Here is a 24,528-nt window from a genome sequence, read left to right as displayed (position 1 = left end):
AATAAGGGTTAATTTATATATATATATATATATATATATATATATATATATATATATATATATATATATATATATATATATATATTTGTACATGATTGATCCAAAATAATTAAAAATTTAACCCTTTTTATCAAGTTACTGGCTTTCGAGACAAAATAAAGAAAACACACTTTAAAGTTGAGATTATTATTCAAAATAAATTGGTCAAAGTTGGGATTATTAAAATGAATTTTTCCTTATTTTTTTTCAAGTTAGGTAAGTCTTCTCTCAAAACTGTATCCTAACTAATTTTATGAAATTTAATAATAATAATAATAAAAATAATAAAAATATTAGTCATCTACATCGGGGTCAGTATTTAGATAATTTTCATTTTGATGGCATAATGCTGCAACATAATCTACTGCTCAATTGGTTTCCTGATACACATGGCGAGAAAAAACAACCTAAAAGTGAGACAATTACTTGGCATTATTTATTAGCAATTGAGTTTTCCAAGGACAATGACTTTACCCCACAAAATATTATAGGTTATCACCTTTAAAGAAAAGTTGATGTTGTTCAATAGCTAGTAACATTGTAGCTTCCACAATGATAAGAGTCGAGGTACCAAGATTATAAGCACGACTAACTACTTTGTTGCCTATATTATCCCTAATGACAACTTCAGTTGATCCAAAATTATTATGAGCGGAGCCATCAAGAATATGACAGCGGCTTATGGATGTCAATTTAAAACCATTTATTTCCATTAGTAGAGTTGTACACTAGGTTACACAAGAACATGTATTGACACGAATACGGGAAAAGGTCAATATAAAAATAGGGGACACGAGTACATGATGTTCAAATTCATATACATGACCTGCACTTAGAATTGTAAATGCAAATATTACAAAATTATCAAATTAATTAGTATTAAGCACTTTCCTAATTGATTTTGTTTCCCCTCTAGTTTTATATTGTTATTCAGTCTTTTCATTAGATCACACTATATCATATTAACAGTATCATAATACTTTTAGGTCACATATAAGTATATAACAATGAGCTATATATATGAAGGCATCCCTATTATTTACCAATTACCTAATCTATCTTACTTTACTTCTCGTCAAAAAAAATCTTACTTTACTTACAAGTTAAAAAGATAAGATGATGTGTTAAAAAATACAACTAATCTTATCATAGTAGGATATGGTCCGAGACGTAGCATCATGTGTTCAACGAGTGTCGGTGTCCAACACAGACATGGCAATTGGACGAAGTGTCCATCAATTACAACTATACCCTCGCTACATACTTGAATATACGAGTACTACTTTACCCCTTGATGAACTTAGGTAGTGTGGTTATAGACCTTCTTCAAGGGCGGGCCTTTCTTATGGAGTAGTTGTTGAGTACTGACTATATTTTTCGCCCTAATCAAACTCTTACTCATAAAACACTCAATAGTGAGGAAATTGGGTTGAGCTTTGATAGTGGGGAATAGCAATTAACAATGGCGTCTTCTTCATCGAATAGCGGGTACGAGGTACCATGGGTGGAGAAGTACAGACCCAACAAGGTTTCCGACATCGTCGGCAACGAAGATGCTGTTTCTCGCCTCCAAGTCATTGCTCGCGACGGCAACATGCCTAACCTCATCCTAGCCGTACTTTCTCTCTTCCCCCCTTTAATTCCTCTTTCAATTTGGACGAACTAGACTAAATTTTACATTATTGATGTCTGAATTTAGTTAATTTTGATGGGTTTTGCACTTTTTGGTTTTCCCGCCATTTTTATATCTGGGTTTTTTGTTGGGGAAATTCTCGAATTGGAGCTTTATTATGCAAATTTAGTACTGGATAACTGGGTTTGGCTTTTTCCAGTGCTATAATCTGTGTTTTTATTGATTTTCCGTGTTTTGATTGAAACCCTAATTGGTATTGTAGTTAACAACAATTTTGCAATTAATGTAATTGAATAAAGTCATTTGTCATACATTCTTGGAATGTTTGTTGTGAAAATATTGATTGTTGTGTGCAGTTTTACTGCAAAATAAGTGCAAATTGCTGTTTTTGATGTGTTAAGATAGTTATCCAATGGTTTAGATTCATAAAAGGCAGAATTAGGATAGATAAACCATTTACTGAATATACTCAAGGAAAGAGGGAAGCTTCAAGTTTGATCCTTTCTTCCCCCTTTTCCTGTCATGTCCTGTGCTGGGATATCGAAGGGTTTATTTTTTTACGAGCATAACCACTATTGATATGGTATCTTGTAAATTGTATAATCGTTCCCAAGCAGTACATTTTGTGGAATCTGTGTTCGTTTTAGCCATGGGAAGATGGGGTTATGCAAACAGATTTTGGCTAATATAGAATGGACTGAATGACTGTATGTCCACCTTTAATTATTATGGTGATGGAATTACTTAGGCTTTTATATGCTCTATGTCGCATACTGATGAGACACCATTTGGATGTTTAGGGTCCCCCGGGTACAGGAAAAACAACAAGCATACTCGCTCTTGCACATGAACTTTTAGGACCAAACTGCAAGGAAGGAGTTCTGGAGTTAAATGCTTCAGATGATAGGTATTCCTACCCCCCCCCCCCCCCCCCCCTTCTTCCTCCCGAAAGATGTTATACTGCTCACGAGGTCTCTTAGATACTTACTACATTTTTTTCTTTTCGTCAGGGGAATTGATGTTGTCAGGAACAAAATTAAAATGTTTGCGCAGAAGAAAGTTACTCTCCCTTCTGGACGACACAAGATAGTTATATTGGATGAAGCTGACAGGTAAAACTGTACTGGGATATTCTAATATGTGCTATGTTCATCATTTCTGATTTCTGACACTCCTTTTATGACTATGTGTTCCTTTTTCGAATTTTTGGGCTATATTGGGTTGAAACAGCATGACATCTGGAGCTCAACAAGCTTTGAGAAGGACAATGGAAATATACTCAAACACTACTCGCTTTGCGCTTGCATGTAATACATCTTCAAAAATCATTGAGCCAATTCAGAGTAGATGTGCATTGGTCCGATTTACAAGGTTGTCAGATCAAGAAATTCTTGGTCGTCTCATGATAATCATTGAGGCTGAACAGGTAGTCTCCTTCTGTCAACTTACTTTAGCTGAAGCTGGATTGTTGGGTGTTAGTTTTTATGTAGATTTGCTTTCGCTTGGTCTTGTTATTGGGGAATAAATTATTGGCTTATGACTTTATGAGTTGCGATAGTCATCGCTGAGGCTCATCTAGATTTCGTACTTCATGATAGTCATTACTTTTTAGTCTTTATTAATTAGTTTGTGACTGCATTTTGTTACTATAAAGTATGAATGCTAAAGAGTGGCTAGGTTTGTTCTTGTTACATTAGTCCCCTCCCTCCTCCCCTCTTCAATTTTCCATGCATTGCATGTTGGTTTGCTCAATTTCTATTGCTGAAATAGACTTTTGTGTGTATTGGCGATAAAGGTTCCATATGTTCCAGAAGGTCTTGAAGCTATAATTTTCACTGCTGATGGTGATATGCGGCAAGCTCTGAATAACTTGCAGGCTACCTTCAGTGGATTCCGATTTGTCAACCAGGAAAATGTCTTTAAGGTTGCTTCTGAAAACTGTGTTTTTTAGCCTATGTCAGAAAATTGGTTATATCTGATTGTGTACTATCTTTTGTCTGACAGGTTTGTGATCAGCCTCATCCTTTGCACGTTAAGAACATGATCCGAAATGTGCTTGAAGGAAAGTTTGATGATGCTTGTTCTGGTATGAAAGGCCTCTATGATATGGGTTACTCCCCTACTGACATAATCACTACACTTTTCCGTGTTGTTAAAAACTATGACATGGCCGAGTATTTGAAGTTGGAATTCATGAAGGTATGAGTATATGCTTGTAGGACTTGTTGACCTTTACATTCCCCACTTCTGGTGCAAGCCCTGATTTCTCTTTCATGTGTACAGGAAACTGGGTTTACCCATATGAGAATTTGCGATGGAGTTGGCTCCTATCTTCAGCTGTGCGGACTTCTGGCTAAGCTATCACTTGTCAGGGAGACAGCCAAAGCAGCCTGATAACTCTGTTAGATGGTTGAAGCATGGTTCTCCTCCACCTGTTTCCATTTTCCAGTGACTTCGGATTGTGCAAAAAGTTTCTCCTCTGTAGATTCAGCTGTTATTTTGTGTAGGAGTTGAATTGCTGTAAGAAATTGCATTCCTTGCTTGTATCTAAGCAGAGCCTGGGTTATCTAGGAATACATACAAATTTAAGTTTATCCAGGCATGCTTTTTCTCAAAGAAGGCTGAAAACCAGTTAGATATTTACTGATCTACTTATGCTTGTAGCTAATGACGATTTCTCACTGGTCATGGAATTGAAGCAGGGAAATTTTTAGCTCTTTGGTGATGTAAACATGGGTTGATTTATATATTTTGTGGCTAATGTCTTGTGCCTTCTTTGATTTTCTCTGAATGTGTCTTCTAAAGCAATTGGAAGATTTCAACCGTGGTTAAGAAAGACTATAAGCTATTTTACACTCCACTCTAGTATTGTAAGCAGTGATGTGCTGTGCTAGTTTAAATAATTGCACTAGCCTAGGCATCAATTTCTGGAGAGGTTGCGATTCAATTTCTCAAGGTTGATGAAAGTAAGCACACAAATAATGAAAAGGAAAAAGAAAAAAACATAACTAAAAGCTTGCACAAACAAAAATAATCTATGGAGGTCTTGGTTTAATAATCTATCTTATGCACTTTATATAAGAAAATTTGACACCAACAACACAAAACTTTGATACCAAAAACGCATTAAATGAGATCAATGATTGGAATTTTTACCATAAAAAAATATATTTACAAAAAGAACGAGTAAAAATAAAGAGATTTATGACTTTATGTATAGATAATTGTTTTTGAGACTATAGAAGACAATGATACCTACTTTATGTTAATAATTTTCACTGTTAATCCCAGTTTGTTTGAGTATTTTCTACTCTCTCTGACACTTTTTAATTTTTATGCTTTGACCATTTCTCTCTCACAAATGATTCCAAATGTAAAGATTAGACAGTGACGGAGGGAGTACAAAATATGTCTTACATTAAACTATTAAAGGCATCTAAGAGTGTTTTCTCATTTCAAAATTCTAAAAACGAGTTAATATGGTCAAATGACCATAAAAATACTGTATGTCTTACATTAAAGGCATCTATTTTTTGTTCTTCACTTAACATCATCATTTTACCACTCTCTTAGTAGACAATTCCTCTATTTTTTGTTCATCACTTAGGGCCTGTTCACTTAAGTTTAATTTCAGTTTAATTCAGCTCCAATCAGTTCAGTTCGGTTCAGTTTAATTCAGTTTAGCTCATAATTTACTCCTTTCATAAAATATTCATTTCAACTCTATTCAGTTCAGTTCAGTTTAACTCCAATCAGTTCAATTCAATTCACTTCATCTCAATTTAGTAAATATGAGCAGACACTTACTTTCTTCACTTACATCATCATTATGGTTCATTATTTAGACATTTTTATTTTTAACTTTTTGCACATAAAATTAATTTAAAGTAAAAAAAAAAAAAAAGTTATTTACAATTTTACATTAATCTTAGTTAAGGTAAGGCCCAAAACAAGTGAAAAGAGCCCAATTGGTAGATGGTAGGTGGTACTTGATTGAGCAAAGTAACACAAAAACAAGAAATCACAAACATAAAAAAATAAAGCTAGGGTTTCGTCGCTTCTCTCTCCGGTTTGGCGACTCAGGGCAAAGCACAACTGTAAGACGATCATTGTAAGCCCCGCCAGCCAGTCGTCATGGTTCTCAAGTAATTTTCTCTCTCTTCACTTTTTCTTCATTGTAATTTAGCATTTATGCGCCAATTTTTAATGAAATCTGATATTAATCATATTTTCTGATTGTTTTTGCAAAATCTAATGTGGCATTGTGAATATCAATTTATGGGTTATAGATGTAGCAGCTTACTGTGTTGGAAATGGGTTTTTTTCAAGGGATTGACGAGTTTGTTTAAATGGCTTATTTGAGCTTGTTTTTTGGGTTGTTTGTAAATTATGATTAGGAGAACGTTGAAGGGTTTAGGGTTTTAAGAGTGGTTTTATTTAGTGTTTTTGGGTTATTTGAAAATTCATGAGATTTGAGGAACTGGGTTATTGTATATGCCTTAGATTAGTAGGATCAATGGTAAATTTGGCGTCTTGTAAAACGATAGCTTGTGGATGACTGGATTGTGCGTACCCAGAGTGAACTTATAATTGAATATTGTGGCAATGCTGAGCCTATTTTGTAGTTGAGGGATTTCGGGTTTGCGCAATATGGGGAAGTGAGAGTGCTAGGAGTGCCAGGCAGGATTTATCTGGAGTGAGTGTTTGAAAAAGAGATAGTATAAAGAGAGGACTGTTGCATTTGTGAACTGATGATTTTAAGGTTGTTTATTCATATTATTGAGTTATTTCATGGTTTGGAGTAGAATTGGTGTTTTAAGTCGTACTTCGGTTATGGTTTGAGTAAAATGTGAATGCGTCGTGGATTATTGAGCTTTTGTTTTGAGCTGGCTTGAGTATGAAATTGCAACACTTATTAAGTTATTGACCTAATTATCGATCTCAAACTTGTGTTGGGCTAGATTAATACACTTTTATATGAAGTTTTATGTTTTTGGAAGAGGTTGTTGTCTACTGTGATTTTAAGTGATTCCATTTGTATTAGATTGGTAGGATCAGCGGTTTTGGTATTAGAAATGATAGCCTATGGATTGTTTATATCGATACCCTAGGGTTAAACATTTATATGAAAGTTATGGGACTTGTGGCTGGATTAAGCCTATTTTGTTGTTCAGCAAGTTGAAACAGGCGGTATGTTGGGAAGTTATACTGCCTGGCAGGGTTTATTTGGACTAAAATGTTTGAAACATAAGGGATTGGAGCTTGGGACATCGGGTAAAGAGAGGATCAAACAGTTCGGTATTAATGGCTCTGAGTTTGTTTATTCAATTTATTATGTATGCATTGGTATCAATACATTGTTCTTGTTTGGTTTGGAGAAAGAATTGGGTTTGAGTCATACTAATTACTATTTGAGGTTTGGGAATGGGTTGTGGATAATTGAGCTTTTGTTTGAATTGACTATTGAACGAATTAACCACGCTTATTGACCTAGCTCTCTATCTCAAACTTGCATTGGGCTAGAGTGCTAGACTGATACACTTCATTATGAAGTTTTATGTTTTTGAGGTCGTTATCTATTGCGATTCTAAAGGCATTATACATTGATTGAATTCTTGACAACATTGTGATTGTGCATCTGTTTATGATTTTATTTCTCTTTTTGAATAACATCACCCTTCTTTAAAATCTGCCTTACCCTTCCATGTATATAGTTGTTTACTTTGCTTTGGATTAACCTGGTCTTGCTTAAACTGTGAACTCCAGGACGGAACTTTGCCGCTTCAGTGGTGCAAAGATATACCCTGGAAGGGGTATCAGGTTTGTTCGTTCAGATTCTCAGGTAAGCTATTCTGATAATTGTTGAAGTTTCACTTCATAACTTGGTGTGTTTTGCTGCTGACTTCATATTCTTGAGGATTAATGAAAGCTAACCAATCTTTGATAAATCTTTCTTGAAGGTGTTCCTTTTTGTCAACTCAAAATGTAAAAGGTACTTCCACAACCGTTTGAAGCCTGCAAAGCTCTGCTGGACTGCCGTTTATCGGAAACAACATAAGAAGGTAATAAACCCTCTCTCTCTCTTTCCATATTTCTATTTGTGATCTTATCTACAGATTAATGTGTAATTGTGTAATGGGGAATCACTTCTGCTAGATTTTGATCATGAAGTGCTTAAAATATGGTTTTTGTGTTGGTCTTTCTCCTATATGTACAGGATATCTCTGCTGAAGCTGTGAAGAAGAGGAGAAGGGCCACAAAGAAGCCTTATTCAAGGTCTATTGTTGGTGCTACATTGGAAGTTATTCAGAAGAAAAGAACCGAAAAGCCTGAAGTTAGAGATGCTGCAAGGGAGGCTGCTCTGCGGTGAGTTCACTTGCTAATTTAGTTTGCACTTGTATGTTATAGTGGCAGACATGGTTTCTACATCTCTAATAGGACTTTTCATCTGAATTATCCAATAATTACCGGTAGTTTTATGAATTTTGAATGATATGTTTATGATACTGTAGTGAGATCAAGGAAAGAATCAAGAAGACCAAGGATGAAAAGAGAGCTAAGAAACAGGAAGTGTCCAAGGCACAGAAAACCCAGGGTAAAGGTGCTTCCAAGGGAGCAGCTCCAAGGGGCCCAAAGATTGGTGGTGGAGGTGGAAAGCGATAAACTCTTAATATACTACCATAGGACATTTTACTGTTGAAGGGAGGAATTTTTTTTTGCATGTCAACCTTTTGTATTTTAGTAGTAAAAATTCTAATGCTAGAGGGCGTTGAGTGAAATGAATTTTGTGTACTCAATTTTGTTACTCGTAGATTTTATTATATGCAGTGAAGGCCTTTTTATATGAGTTTGATGATCTGGTATTGTAGGAGTTTTTGTCTTTTTGACTTCAATAGGGTTAATTTTGGGACTTTATCCGAAACAAGGTTTTGTGGATAGAGCTCGAGCTAGGCCAACTCTACGGGTTGAGAATTCAAGGGTAATGATACTATCCATGAAGAACCTGTTCATAGTATTTTACAATTTGCCTTTGCAACCGTCTGCAAAAATTGATACTTATTCCCTGCAGTTTTAATTAGAATGGCATTCTGAATATGCCCATCCTGAACGTTGAACTTTAGGTGCTGTGACCCTGTGACAATCTGGAACTTGAAAGCAGAGCAGTGAGCTAGTTAGATTTGCTAGGGTCTACGCTTTGATTGAGCAACAGCAAGTTTAGCTCATTTGAGTTGCTGGAAATCCTGGAACAACAGAGTTGCAGAAGTTTAAAGCTTTGTACAATTGTACACAGTATGCAGAGGTTAGCTGTACCTTTCTAGCAATACCTGAATGGCTTCAGCTACAGCAATAGCTTAATTTTAGACTCAAATCAAATCTCTGTTTAAGTTAATCTCCATGAAGACGAACGAGAAGAAAGTAATGATCTTGCCTGGATTTTAAACAAATCCAAGTCTTTTGTCAAACCAACACATAAATTAACGATAATGTCACCATAAAGATTAGGCATGGGTACACCTCAAAAACTGCAGGAGTTAGAAATACGCTTCTTCAGAGTTTATCTCGCGAGTATGTACTTGCAACTTTATGAGTTTACGCTACTTCTTTGGAGTATTGAAGTACATTAAGATTAAGTTTCTGGTTCATATTAGAGCGTCTAAGTTTATATGGCTTTACTATGCACAATTGCACAAACATATTCATTTACTTGTACCCCAACCATGCATCAATGCATCATCATTGATCATTGCCAGTGATATATCTCCAACTATTGACTACCACATACAATAAGAATTCACAAATTGGCGATCACACCAATTGTTGGAGCATAAAAGATGGTCACCATTTGTCATTGAGCATCATCGGCAATGGGATAATTGTTTATAAATTATGGTAATGAGAATGAATTTATATATATATATATATATATATATATATATATATATATATATATATATATATATATATATATATATATATATATGTGGAAAGGAATCCCATGTTCATTCCCATGATCACTCAGAATAACCCTTAAATTGTCTGTTCTAAATTTTCATTCCCACCTAATGGTCTAATACCATCTCTCAAATAATGAAGAGTAATGGAAATATATAACGAAAACACATGCTTTGGGGGATGGGAATGAGTTCCCAAGGAGATTATAAGTTGTTTTTAATGGTAAATTACACTTAAATTTATTCCCATTACCCCAATTTATTACCGCCTATCAAACGAACCGTTAAAGTTTGAAGATGAAAATATAACCAAAACCCAAACATAAACAATAACATCCTTGGTGAAAAATTCCTCGTTGCTCCACCTTGTTTTTTTTTTTTTTTTTTTTTTTTTTTTTGAGTAAGTTTAAATTATACTTGGTATTTCGTATTAGACAAAAACCAAAAGCACAGGTACATTAGAAAAGCAACAAATAAAAAGAAAATCTATTAAAATCAATTGTACGTAGTATATTACCAAGTACTGGTTGCACCACCTGATTGCTTAATTTGATACCTAATTCTACGTCAAATGCCACCCAACACTGTTGAAATTTCATGCTCCCACACTCCACCATCAGTAACTATGTCACATTATTCACAATCCAACATAAAAAATGACCAATAGACTACCCTTATTCTTAGCACTTAGATACACAATTACACGTATAAATCTCATGTCCCGAAATAATAGAACTGGATAATAAAAGGAGTGGCCCACTACATTTAATTAGTTATTATATAAAATACTTCTATTCTTAGCACACAAATGAGTAGATAGTTCTAGATACATATAAATCTCAAATAAATTATGTCCTGAATCTTCATTCTTTTTCTTTCATGCGAGAGTGCGGAGTATTCATATTATTTAAATTATTCTCTCAACACATAAATCCAAAACCTCGGACTAAATACAGTACTTCCTTGAAATAGCTCTACCTGCAGAATAACATAGTAACATGCAATGACGTTATTGTTGTTTATCCATTGTCATATGCATAAGCAATTGAGCATGGTTTGACGGTCAAACCCAAAATACATGCGAGTTAGTAAAAGGCCTTGACTTTGTCATGTGGAATATGAACAAAATGCTAGCAATCGAGTTGTACCTAAACCGTCTTCTAAGCTGGATGAAAGAGTCCAATCTCATGCGAATCAAGTTTAATTTTTAATTCTAAACTTCAAATTTGTAAATGTATGGCTCAAAAATGTACATATTCGGGAATAATATTTAATATTAAACTCTATTTATCTTGTAGTCATTAAGAATATATGATGAATATGTAAATGAAAATTCGGGAGAGTATTTGGTGAAAAATAATGATGAAAGGCAATACATATAATATCTCATCTTAGGAAAGCAAAGCAAAAACAACACTCCCTTTGTTTCAAAATCATTTTATAGTTTTGATTGGTTGAAAGGAAGGGTATTGCACTCCATGTCTATTATTAATAAAGGTAAATTCCTCATATTTTTTTTTCTATCCTATGTAGTTATACTTTCTACTCAATGAAGCGCATGATGTTACTATACTTGTAATATTTTTATGCTCCTCAATGATCATAGTCAAGATTCAAGAAGAAAAGGAAAGCTCTTGGTATCTTTAGTGTTAAGAAATAGAGTTAAATAAGCCGCCAAAATATAGGAGACTTCCAATCTTTGTTCTTGTCTGATACTACTGTCTACTGTTATTTGAGGCTTTAAAGTAAGATATACGCGTTGTCCGTAAACGTTGATTGCCGGGTACCACACGTGAAAACGCGGGAGCCAACTGAATGCACTATACCTATACTTGCGTCATTTTTTTATTGTCAACTTGTTTCATTTTTATCCATTTTTATTTTTAAACACTTTGAGTATGACCTAGACTTATTAGTATTAATAGATCAATTGGTTATTAAAATAAAATGTTTGTACCAAGAAATGGAAACATTTAGAATCTTCCATAAGTAATGTATAATTACTATTATCTTAAAAGATGAAAAAGTTTGATATAATAGTGATGAATTAGTAAATTATTTTTTGTAATTTCAATTGTACACTAAACTCAATCGTGCATAAGTTATTTGTTAATAATAAGCGAGGCTACTCTTTATATATGAAGAGAGTATAATGGTATATAAGTAGAGAATAAAAATGGATCATTTTGTTTGTGTAGCAATTTGAGTCAAGTCCAATTAGATAATTATCGAGTCTATTGCCAATAATTCATTAAAATGATACATGAATCAATTTCAATTCTACTAAGTATGTGATGGACATGCAAAACTTTTTTTTTTTATTTTTTTATTTTTATTTTAAAGAAGGGTCCTAAAATGGTCCTTCCACTCTTAAAGTTGCAAGTAAACAATTACCTTTTCATTATTTAGACTTTATCCTTGTTTTAATAAAAGTTTATATCCATATCAAACATCAATTTGGGCATAGGGCTTTATTCTCATGAGAACAACGTCATAATAAGTACCTGTAAATAAAGATAAAACTTTTCCCCAATATTATTGCGGTTAAAAAATAGAATTTTTATTTACAATCATGAAGTATTAAAAAAAGAAAGAAAAGATGATTTCTAGAGTTGTACTCTTACCTAATTAGTTGATACGCATCCTAATGATATGGGTAAAAAGGTTGCTTCATCTGCTACTTCCCCTACCTCTACAAATAGCTAGTTAGCACAACAAGTTGATGAGAAGTAATTTTCAAAACTTTTTAAAGTTTCAACAACTCCTATATGTATATCATTCCATTGCCTTTTTAACATCTATTGCTATAAATAATTATGTAATGTGGACCCTCTAAATTATCTAATTCTCATTTTTGGTGGATTTTGTTAGAAAAGAAGTGTCTCATTTCAACGTCTTTGTGCATTTTCCACACGCTTGAACTAATTAGAGTGGGATTGCTATTAATATATAAGTTTGTTCCCCTTCAAAAAAAAAAAAAAAAAAAAAAAACTAATTATAGTGGGAAGATGTTGCTCAATTTTATTATTTTCAGAAGAAAAAAAAAGGAACATAAAGTATTATCTATAATCAATGTAGTTTAAGTTGAGGGAATGAATTTCTCAAAGCTAGTTTAATTTAAACTTAATCCATTACAAACTATCATTACAAAAGGATTAAAGGAACCAAATAGGTTGTACTGTAAATTTAATTTTTGACCAAAATTATTAGGATAAGGATTAAAGCTAGGGTGCACAATGGAGGTGAAAAATATTTAAGTTCATCAAAACCCTAGTACAATCAAGGTGGATATATGAGCGTGCTGCGTGCATGGAAAAGAAATAATAATAATAATATTTATAATAATAATAATAATAGATAATAATAGACCTGAGGATATTTTCGGTGATCACGCGGTGTCTTGTGCTGCTATTGTGGGTATTAAACATCGGCATAATGTTGTTCGGGATACCCTTGTTGATGTTTGCTATCGGTCAGGGATTTCAGCTAGAAAGGATGTGGACATTGGGTTATCTGGAGGAAACGACGGGGCTCTCAGACCTGCAGATGTGTTACTTTATTCATGGGATCGTGGTCGCAATGTCTGTGTTGACTTGACAGGGTCTTCTCCATTGACACAGTCTGGGCTTTCTGACTTTGTTCTTGGACGAGTAGTGACTGATGCGGCCAATCGAAAGCGATTCAAGTACGAATCCAGTTGTCGAGCAATTGGATATGGTTTCCTTCCTTTCTCTTTCTCTTCTCTTGGGGAGTTAGAAAAGGAGGTTGTTGCATTGCTGAAGCGGATCCAGAAATTCTTGAAGACTCGGGATATTGGGGCGCGTGCTGCAGCTCATATCTTTACTAGGAACGACTTTTCTATAGCTAAAGGAGTGGGGGCCCAGATTGTAACTCGCCTTCCCACTAAGTTTCTATAAATTGTATAACTTTGTATGTTTTTGAGATATAATAATAATAATAATAATAATAATAATAATAATAATAATAATAATAATAATAATAATAATAATAATAATAATAATAATAATAAAACATCGATGGTTCATGTACTTACTACTCCTTTATTACTCCAATGAGGTTAATTTGCTAGGTCAAATGAGAGTCATATCGTAATATCTTACTCGTAAATAATAATAATAATAATAATAGGGTGCTGTTTTACGGCAGTTTCTGGTGCTCTTTTGGGCGTACTTCAGTTTTGGGTGGTGCAAGTCATCTATGTCGGCTGCCGTTGTGAAGTTTCATTGTCCCTTTGTGGGTCTTAGTGGTTGTCAAGATGGGAGTGGAAATGGCCTTACTCGACGTTCTCTAATTAGGCATCTTAGTGATCGTCATTGTTGTATCGGTGCGCGAGATATCACCCGACATTCTCTAACTTCTAATTTAGTTGTTTATAATGAGGCAGAAGTTACTTTTAGGCGTATGGGGATTTGGTTATGTGGAGTTTGCTATAAAACGCACACGTTTCGTTCTAAGTGTCGTCATGATAGGGATGAGGATGTTTCGCCCCCTGATGAAGGAGATGGTATTGTTCGTTTTGTGCTTCATAATTTCACCAAGCCGCAAGCTCCTTCTTCTCCTGCTCGAGATGGTATTGGTCATGTGGATGGTGAGGTGCAAGATCATAACGGTGGTTTTGATGTGGCTCTCCTTGATTGTTTTTTCTCTAAGGGGTTTCGCACTGTTAAGTCTATCCCTCCCAAGTGTCGTTTGGGGTTTTCTCGGGTTTTGAAAGGTGCTCTTGATAAGGTGATCTCTAAGCCTGATGACATTTCTAATTGGGTCTCTTTGTTGGTGTTACCTCTTTGCATCCTTAAAATCTTTCGCCCTCGGAGTAGTCGTGAGTCTCGGTCTGCGGTAAGACGTCGGCATCAGGAAGAGAGTATTTCCCGTGCTATTTGTTCTTGGAATGTAGCGGGTGGTAATTTGCAGCTTGTGAGGGAAATTTTGGCGGAGGAATCTCCTACTTTGTCGGTGGTTGATGATGAGGACATTGATTTGGAGGAGCGTAATATAAAGCAGTGTCGTAGGAAGATTTGCGATGGCCATTACACTGCTGCAGTTCGGGTTCTTTCTTCTTCAGGCGTTGCTCCTTATAATGACGCCACTCTTGCGGATTTACAGTCCAAGCACCCTTCATCTCCAGCTCCATCCTTGCCTGATATACCTATTGATCACCTTCATCTCGTAACGACTTCTGCTGTTGTTTTGGATCGGATTAAGAGCTTCCCCCGTGGCACATCATGTGGTAGGGATGGTTTGCGTGCTCAACATCTTATGGATTGCTTAAGTGGTGCAGCTGTGGCAGTCTCAGATGAGTTGGTTGACTCTATTACTGGGGTGGTTAATCTCTTTCTAGCTGGAAGATGTCCTATGGAATTAGGAGAGTACATTGCTAGTGCTCCTCTTACGCCACTTGTCAAGCCCGGTGGTGGTATCCGTCCTATTGCTGTGGGTACGGTTTGGCGGCGTCTCGTTTCGAAGGTGGGTGCTGTTATGGTTGGTCAGTCTTTAGGGAGTTACTTTGATGGCCTTCAATTTGGTGTTGGGGTTTCTTCAGGTGGTGAGGCAATTCTTCATGCGGTGAATCGGTTAATTGAGGATCGTGGTTCTGATGTGGGTCTATCTATGTTGTTGGTGGATTTTCAAAATGCCTTCAATCTGGTTGATCGTTCGGTCATGTTAAGTGAGGTACGTCGCCGTTGTCCAGGCATTTCGCGATGGGTTGAATTCTGCTATTCTAATCCAGCCAGGTTGTACTATGGGGACCAAACCTTATGGTCATCTCAAGGGGTGCAGCAGGGTGATCCCCTTGGTCCTTTGCTTTTTTCTTTGGTTTTACAACCTCTGGTGTGTAAAATTAGAGAGACTTTTGATGTATGTCTTCAGGCTTGGTATTTAGATGACGGCACGATTATTGGAGACACTTTGGTGGTGGGGCAAGTTCTGCAGTTGATTATGGAGGAAGGACCTCGTTCTGGGTTATGTCTTAACGTGGAAAAAACTGAAGTTTTCTGGCCTACGGAAGACCCTCGAAGCAGGCTGGTGGGTGTCTTTCCGCCTAATATTGCTCGACCTTTGCGTGGTGTTAGGTTGCTTGGAGGTCCCGCTAGTTCCGATTCTGGTTTCTGTGGTGAGCTTGTGATGCAGAGGGTGACCAAGACCATTGCTCTTATGGATAAGGTCGCTATGCTAGATGATCCTCAGTGTGAACTGTTGTTACTTAGGGCATGTACTGGAGTTTCAAAACTCTACTTTGCATTACGTACTTGTCCTCCTAGTACTTTTGAGGTAGCTCAGCGCACTTTTGATGGAGCTCTTCGATCTTCCTTGGAGCGTATTGTTACCGCTTCGGGGCCTGGGTTTGGTGATTGGCAGTGGCGGCTTGCCACCTTACCATTTGCGTTTGGAGGGCTTGGTGTTTATTCTGCAGGTGATGTTCGTCACTATGCTTTTCTTGCTTCTCGGTTGCAGTCTGCTGGGTTGCAGACACAACTTCTTCGGCATACTGGCATTGTTGGTCTTGGACGTGCCTTTGAGGATGCGTTGTGTCTGTTTAATGGAACAGTGGAGTCTGACATTTTGAGTAATCCGAGTGAGGTCGCTGCCCCTAAACTCATGAAGAAATTGGCAGATATGTATTTCACAAAGATTACCGCTTCTGCAGAATCTGCTTATTCTTTAACTCCTCGACAATCAGCATTGTGGAAATCACAGCAGGGTGATCACACCTCTGCTTGGCTCCGGGCGGTTCCTATTTCGGGGTTGGGTCAGACGATGAACGCCAAGACTTATCGCTGTGTGTTGTCCTATCGGTTGGGTGTTCCATTGTTCTCTATCTCGACGTCGTGCTCTGCTTGTTCGAGGGTTTTTGCTGGAGATATTTTCGGTGATCACGCGGTGTCTTGTGCTGGTATTGTGGGTATTAAACATCGGCATAATGTTGTTCGGGATACCCTTGTTGATGTTTGTTATCGTTCTGGGATTTCAGCGAGAAAAGAGGTTGACATTGGGTTGGCTGGAGGGAACGACGAGGCCCTCAGACCTGCGGATGTGTTACTTTATTCATGGGATCGTGGTCGCGATGTCTGTATTGATTTGACAGGGTCTTCTCCTTTGACACAGTCAGGGCTATCTGACTTTATTCCTGGGCGGGTTGTGGCTGATGCTGCTCATCGGAAGCGGGTTAAGTATGAAGCTCGATGTCAGGCGATTGGATATGGTTTCATTCCCTTCTCCTTTTCTTCGCTTGGGGAATTAGAGAAGGAGGCTGTTGCGTTACTGAAGCGGATTCAGAGGTTCTCGACAACGCAAGACATTGGGGCTCGTGCTGCAGCTCATATCTTCACTAGGGTAGGATTTTCTATAGCTAGAGGAGTGGGGGCCCAGATTGTATCTCGGCTTCCCACTAATTTATTGTAGGTTGTATGACTTTTGTTTTTGATAATAATAATAATAATAATAATAATAATAATAATAATAATCTCCATTGACACAGTCTGGGCTTTCTGACTTTGTTCCTGGATGGGTAGTGATTGATGCGGCTAATCGGAAGCGAGTCAAGTACGAATCCAGTTGTCGAGCAATTGGATATGGCTTCCTTCCTTTCTCTTTCTCTTCTCTTAGGGAGTTAGAAAAGGAGGTTGTTGCATTGTTGAAGCGGATCCAGAAGTTCTCGAAAACTCAGGATATTGGGGCGCATGCTGCAGCTCATACTAGGATCGGCTTTTCTATAACTAGAGGAGTGAGGACCCAGATTGTATCTCGGCTTCATACTAATTTTCTATAGGTTGTATAACTTTGTATGTTTTGAGATATAATAATAATAATAATAATAATAATAATAATAATAATAATAATAATAATAATAAAAGGAAAAAGTTAATGAACGCTCCAAAGGTGTTAGATAATAATAATAATAATAATAAAGGGAAGTCTAAGGCCTTAAGAGCCCTTATACGTAGAATCATTATTACTGTCATTATAATGAATTTTCATTATTTTCTAAACAGTTATATTTTGAGTTTTTTTTTTCTTTTTTTCTTTTTGACATATGTTGGGATAGTAGTCAAATAAAAAATAATGAGCTGAGGATCATGGAGTGGAGGGACGGTTTGTCCCTCCATCTCCCCCAGGAGTGACCTGGGTTCAGTATCTTCTGTGTATAGATGAGTATTGTCTAAGAGAAAATGAATTTTCAATGGGCAATAAACATTAAAAGACATTATTAATTTATTATTGATGATATGATATGAGTTGTCACCTTCAATATTAATAGGATTAATATTACTTTTTTTTTTAAAAAATGAAATAGGATTAATATTGCTATTCCTATTAATATTGTTCGTTTTTTTTTTTTTTGGGAATATTTTCATTGATCACCATCGCATTTTGATTAACAAAAAACAAAAGAATTATTATAAATCATTAGAATTGAGGCTATTGAGCTTGAAAAAAAAAAAAAGCTTGAAATTCTCTACATAAGTGACTTTCAACTAGCATTATCAATCTGTTTGCTTCAAATTAACATACACATTATTTTCTTCTCTTCACTTGTAATCAAGTCACATTTTTTTTTTTTTTTTTTTTTTTTTTTTGACAAAGGATAAAGAGAAAACTTAGTACATATTACTACTAAAGCAAATAAAAAGAACGGCGGCCTCTCGAGCAATATGGTGCGCCCTGCAAATTCTTTGTCTGTCTGCCTTGTGAATGCCACAGTGCTGAAATGTGGAGCCTAGACGTTGAATATGTTGTATCAACCATAAAAGGGACATGTCTCCTCGGCCATCGCCCCTCAAAAGGGTGACAAGATTGTAAGAGTCCGTAAAAATAAGAGGCGACCGAATGTGATGATTTGATGCCCATTGTAAGGCATACAAACAAGCTAAGGCTTCCGAATGGAGAGAAGAAGTGCAAAGTCCAAAATTACTCCCTCCAACAATCCTGTCATCGAGAGGATCTGTATTATCAAGGCACCAACCCATTCCCGCATGTCTTGTATCCTTGTACCATGCTCCATCAATCTGAATCTGAACCAAGTTAGAGCTTGTACGAGATGACCCCAAATGTGCTACATGAAATCCTGGCGGGGGCAAACCCTCCTGAATAGAAGGAGAAGAGGAGGGGGCATCCACAACATCATCTAAATCCAAATAAATAGTGTGAGATTGCAAGATATTCCCGATAAATAACTCCACTGGTTGTGTGATAGGCGTATCAGGATTGAAAACCCTGTTATTCCTTAATAACCAAATACCCCAAAGAGTACCGACGAAGGTGCTAATGTTGGGACTCAAAGGTCCATCCCGACTAATGAAAAGTCGGATATAGTCTTGGATCCAATCAGAGAGCGAAAGGTGTCCATGTACATCTGAGTGGATGTGTAAACTTCCACCCCTCCATGCTGTCCGTGCTATGTTGCAATCCCTAAATAGATGGTTGAAATCCTCAGTATGCGTACTTCACAGGTCACAGGATACATCCTGAATTGGAACCCCCCTACGTTGAAGCTCACTTTTAACCGCTAAACCATGGTGGAGTAGCTTCCATAAAAATAGTTTCCACTTCGGTTGTAACTGAAGGGACCAAAGGGTTTTCCAAAAAGGATTAACAGAATGAGGAGTAGCCTGTTGTATGAGAAGTGGGTAACCCGTCTTGACTGAATATTTTCCCGAGATAGTGCGCGCCCAAAACTGAAAGTCGGGTTCATTGACATCAGGAGCTTCCATTGAAAGAATGGTGGAAGCATCCGAGGATTGGAAACACTGATGTACTTTATCAACATCCCAGGATAGAGTGCGCGGATGGATAAAGTAGTTTACCGTCCAATCAACTGTTGCAGACAGAAGGATTCCTGGTTTGAAATTCGGAACAGAGCCGTTGACCCAACTAGCCTTCCCTGCTAGTATGGAGTGACCATTGCCAATTTTCCAGCTGCACCCTTTGGAGAGCAAGGCATCCGCGTGAAGTAAACCACGAAGGCCGTAGGAGCTGCGGCCGGAAGAGCGTGTAATAGGAGAAGGAGTGCGGGATAAGAATTGAGCACGGGCAGTAAACACTCTGGATATGAGTAGCTGAGGGTTGTTAACAATTCTCCAAACTTGTTTCATAAGAAGAGCTTTATTAAGAGTCGAGATACAGCGAATTCCCAAGCCACCCATACCCCGAGGAAGATGCATCTCGTCTTTGCCAACCCAATGCATACCCTGAGTTCCCGAGTGGGACCAAAAAAATTTTAATAATAGGGAATCAATTTTTCCCGCAACTGAAACCGGAATTTCAAAGCAAGAAAGAAGATGGGAAGCCATGGCTACCAGAATGGAGTTAATGAAAATTAACTTTTGGGACTGAGAAAGACGACCGGCATTGAGGGCCGTAATACGACCCACAATTTTGTCAATCAGAAACTGGAAACAATCCTTTTTCTTGCTCATAAAATCAATAGGGGAGCCTAGGTGATGATCAAACACTTGGACCTGGGTCATACGTAGAATAGTCTTACACTCAAGCTGGGCAGGCAAAGGAGTGTTAGGACTAAATTTTATTAGTGACTTGTTGAGGTTCAGCTCCTCCCCCGAAATGCCTGTGAAACGCCGGATAATATGAAGGATATTAGCGCAAGAAGAGGTACTAGCTTTGAAGAAGACCATCGCATCATCAGCAAATAATAAATGGGATATGACTGGGCTGTCCCTGGAGATTTTGATACCCTGAAATTGATGTAGATCTTGTCCCAAGTGAAGCATTCTGGAAAAAATATCCATGCGGAAGAGGAAGAGGTAAGGGGATAAAGGGTCTCCCTGGCGTAGACCACAGTTTGGTCTAAACGACTCAGAAGTGTTACCGTTAATGAGAGATTTATAGGAGACCGTAGAGATGCATTGCTGGATCATTTGAAGCCATCGAGCAGGAAATCCGTAGGCTAGAAGAACTTGTAAGAGGAAACTCCAGTGAATTCTGTCGTATGCCTTACTCATATCGATTTTTAACGCAGCAAGCCAATTGGAGCCAGTCTTAGCAGAGTTAATTTTTTCCAGCAATTCGTGGGACATAAGGATATTATCTGAAATAACCCTCCCTTGGACGAAAGCATGTTGAGAGTCAGCTATAAGCGACGGTAAGTAAGGGCGGATCCTGGCAACCAAGCACTTCGAAGCACATTTATAGATCGTATTGCAGAGGCTAATAGGACGTAGGTGGTTTACCTGCGTCGGTGAGGCAATCTTTGGAATCATGACAAGAAGGGACTGATTCCATTGTTTCAGAAGGAAACCAGTACGAAAGAAACTTTGAACTGCTGTAACAACCGACTCCCCAACCGTATGCCAATGAATTTTAAAGAACTCCGCCGTAACCCCATCAGGACCAGTAGACTTACAGTTTCCCAAATCAAACATAGCAGCCTGTATTTCCACAGCGTTAAAGGGTCACTCCAGATTACTAACTTGAGCCGAAGTAAGCGAAGGAAGATGCAGTTCCTGCAGGACTATATCAATCTCTGGATCATAAATAAGACTAGCATCACACTTGAAGGTGTCCTTCAAAGAATGGACAACAATTCTTTGAACCTCCTGTTGTCCATTCTGTAAAATGCCTTGGTCATCCAACAAGGAAGAGATAGTGTTCTTCTTTTGACGACATTTAACCTTTGAAAACAGGAGTTTAGAAGAGCAATCACCTTTTATAATCCAGTCCTTCTTACACCGTTGTCTCCAGAACTGAAGTTGCAACAATATATTTTCCTTTGAAGTAACTATATTAGATAAATAAGAAGAAGCGTCTGAGATAGTATGAATTGCCTCCCCTTCTATTGATAGGTCATTACTGAAATTCTTCCAATCCACACCCCAAAACTTTTTATTATTAAGGCACCAACTCCTAATTAGGCTTCGAACCGAACACAGCTTTTTTGAAAGAGAAAACATTGGTGATCCAAAATTCTGCCCCTGCCAAGTCTGTGAAACAAAGTCATGGATCTGTTGGTAATTAAGACACCAATTGTCCAATTGATAAGGCCTGTTGGAAAGTGAACGAAAAGGAGAATCCTCAAAGATAATGGCAGCATGATCCGACACAAGAATGGGTTGATTGAGCAACCTACTGTCCGGAAAATTAATAAACCAATCTGAGGTCATATAAGCACGATCTAACCGCTGTAGAATGAGCTGATCCCCATCCCGATTATTTGACCAAGTGTAAGGTGGGCCAGTGAACGGTGTTGAGAGAAGACTTGATCTAAGCCGAAAATCAATAAAAGAATCCCACCCTCTAATAACATTAGAACCTCCTATCCTATCATAATGATGTTCAATTTGATTTATATCTCCAATAATCAAAGTATTAGGGGCGAAAGCTAACAAATCTAATATAAGGTCCCAAACTTGGGGTCGATCTTCTAAATTAGGAGAACCATAAACAAACATTATGCATTTGTCTATTTCATTAGGAGATTTAACATTACAGAGTACAACATTAGTAGAGCAAAAAACACAAGAAATATCTTCCGAACCATAACCAAAAATAACTAGGCCACCACTAGTACCTAAGGCATCCGAGCCCTTCACAAAAGAGGGATTTGTACAAGCCAACAAACTAGAAACTACAGAAACATGTACCTTAGTTTCACTTAGAAACAAAAAGTTGGATTTGAACTTATGTAACAGCCAAAAAACATAAGGAAGTTTGGGGGAGTTTAAGTCATTTAGACCCCGACAATTCCATGATGTAACAATCATGGACACCTTGGGAGCTGTGAAGGGCCAGCCGCCAAACCAAAAGTAACAAGTGAAACAGGACCAAAGGTAGCAGAAGGTGCAGTTGGCTTCGAGCCAATGTGTGAAAGAAAAGGTGCAGCAAGAGCATCCATCTTCTGGAATTTAAGTGTTGAGGTGACCCATGAATCTGTTGCCTTTCTTTTATGGGCAGAATGAGGAGTAAGAGCCTTATTAAATTCCGCATTCAAAAAGGCAGCAGACGAAGAACCATGAAATCCCAAGTCTACAGCAACAGAAACATCAGAATATGCTTTTTCCTTGGGGAGAGAAGGTGTTGGCGAAGGTGGAAAAATTGAAAAGCCACCTTTGCTGAACATATTAAGATTTCTAATCTGCCTCCGTTTTTGAGACCAAGTCGACCCAGCATACCCAAAGAAGGGAAGCTGTTCATAAGACCTGCAGCGGGTAAAAGGCACCTGATAGCTTCTTTTGTTTGGCTGAAGCTGCGGCTTGGGGGAAGCAAATGCATCTAGTTGAGATGGTGGTGTTGGAGTGTGATGCGTAGCTGAGGAACGAGCCAACAATGCAACATCATCAGTGATTGAGAGAGATGCAAACAGAGGTTGCATATCCAAGTCCATTGGAATAGATGAATCACACAAATCAGAGGAGTGTGAATCAGAGAAATCATTTGTAAACAGAAGCTGATCAGTATTGGAGCTTGAGGAGTCAGATAAGAAGCTCTCCTCAAGTGCAGCCGACATACAAAAGCCTCCACCCGAGTTAGAATGAGGCCGAAGAGAAGTGAAGGGGGCATACGGATCACCAGGGGGAATAGCAGCCCTGTATTGCGCTGAATCAGAAGCAATCTCTCCTTCGAGAATAGCAGCAGCCTTATTTTCCTCGATAAATCGAGTGGAGAATGGATTATGATATGATTCTGGTGTTGTGGGATCTGTCTCGCAAGACGTGAAGGAATCCGAGCCTTGATCAGATGCTGCAGCAGACCCCGAGTCGTGAGCAGAAGCAGCAGCAGAGCCCGAGTTTTGAGCAGAAGCAGGGACTTCAGAAAATGAAGGCGGTATAGCACCATGAGCGTGTGACAAATAACCATTTTAATAGATGCCATTAATCGGAATAAAAGCGGGCTCAATATTATCATTATTATCTGAGTTATTTCCACCCATATTCACATGACCATTAGCCTCACCATTAGAAAGACGATCGCCCCCTGAGCCAGACGAACCAGATGAATCAGAGTCAGAATGGTGTGGCTCATTCCCACCATCAGAATCCGAATTTTCATCGCCATTTTGGTCATTATTATCAGGATTATCCTGATCATCATCATCAGCAGCGTTATCATCTGGTGCATCCTCATTATCCATATCATTATCATCCCCACCCCCACTATCATCTTCATTGCTAGAGCTCACATCATTATACTCAAAATCCTGAGCTAATATAAGAAGATTAACTCGAGTATTGCGATTGGTAAACACATCTTGGGTTCCTTCAACCATATTAGTGTATAAGGGCCTGTTATTTTGATTGTATAACACCGAATATCCTTCAGCCTCAAAGGCTTCCATACGAGAAGTGACCCTCCTAGCAGCCACATAATCCGAGGAATGGCAAAATTCTTTAAAGTGACCCACCATACCACATTTTTTGCAAAACATAAACACACCTTCGTAACGAAAATAAACCCAAATAGGGTCAACTTCACTCGGAACGAAACACCCAGGGACTAAGGGTTTAGAAAGGTCAACTAGAACTTGCCCCCTAAATTCCGGAGCCTCAAGAGGAAGACCCTCACCATCACATTCAAGAGTTTCCACGTACCCTACAAGTTTAAGGGTTTCATCAGCCCACTCCGGGTTCAAAAACCCGAAAGGAAGCCCATACACCCGAATCCATAGTCTAGTCATATCAAAGTTAACATTTGCAGGGACGGTGTACCTATTACACCTCCGAACATTGCAAATACGACCATCCAAAACGAAAGTGTGTTGCTCAAGTAAAGCTTCTACGTCCGCTAAATTTGAGCATGCAAAAACATAGTAACACCCAGTACGATGAACAATAATATTACCTCGTGAAAGCCACTGAGAATCGACCATCTGTTGAACGATCGCACGATAAGGAGGAGTGGGCCCAAAGAATCGCCCAACGACCGCCTTGCTCC

The 24,528-nt window shown here is 37.9% G+C and overlaps 2 protein-coding genes across 2 annotated transcripts; both read left to right on the top strand.

Annotated features, from left to right (window-relative positions):
- Nucleotides 1–1,355: 1,355 nt before the first annotated feature.
- LOC145569100 (replication factor C subunit 2-like) lies at nt 1,356–4,452 on the top strand. Its single transcript, XM_081628467.1, has 7 exons — nt 1,356–1,654; nt 2,473–2,579; nt 2,683–2,784; nt 2,903–3,098; nt 3,468–3,596; nt 3,677–3,871; nt 3,956–4,452. The coding sequence occupies exons 1-7, from the start codon at nt 1,502–1,504 to the stop codon at nt 4,064–4,066; spliced, it is 993 nt and encodes a 330-aa protein (XP_081484593.1). The 5' UTR covers nt 1,356–1,501; the 3' UTR covers nt 4,067–4,452.
- Nucleotides 4,453–5,672: 1,220 nt separating this feature from the next.
- Nucleotides 5,673–8,493, top strand: LOC145569099 (large ribosomal subunit protein eL24-like). The gene is made up of 5 exons (XM_081628466.1): nt 5,673–5,817; nt 7,439–7,514; nt 7,633–7,734; nt 7,890–8,038; nt 8,185–8,493. The coding sequence occupies exons 1-5, from the start codon at nt 5,807–5,809 to the stop codon at nt 8,333–8,335; spliced, it is 489 nt and encodes a 162-aa protein (XP_081484592.1). The 5' UTR covers nt 5,673–5,806; the 3' UTR covers nt 8,336–8,493.
- The last annotated feature ends 16,035 nt before the right edge of the window (nt 8,494–24,528 follow it).

The sequence above is a fragment of the Chenopodium album genome, chromosome 11 (genome assembly GCF_948465745.1).
Source record: "Chenopodium album chromosome 11, dcCheAlbu1.1, whole genome shotgun sequence".
Taxonomy (NCBI): Eukaryota; Viridiplantae; Streptophyta; class Magnoliopsida; order Caryophyllales; family Amaranthaceae; genus Chenopodium; species Chenopodium album.
This window is presented reverse-complemented; position numbering and strand designations above follow the sequence as displayed.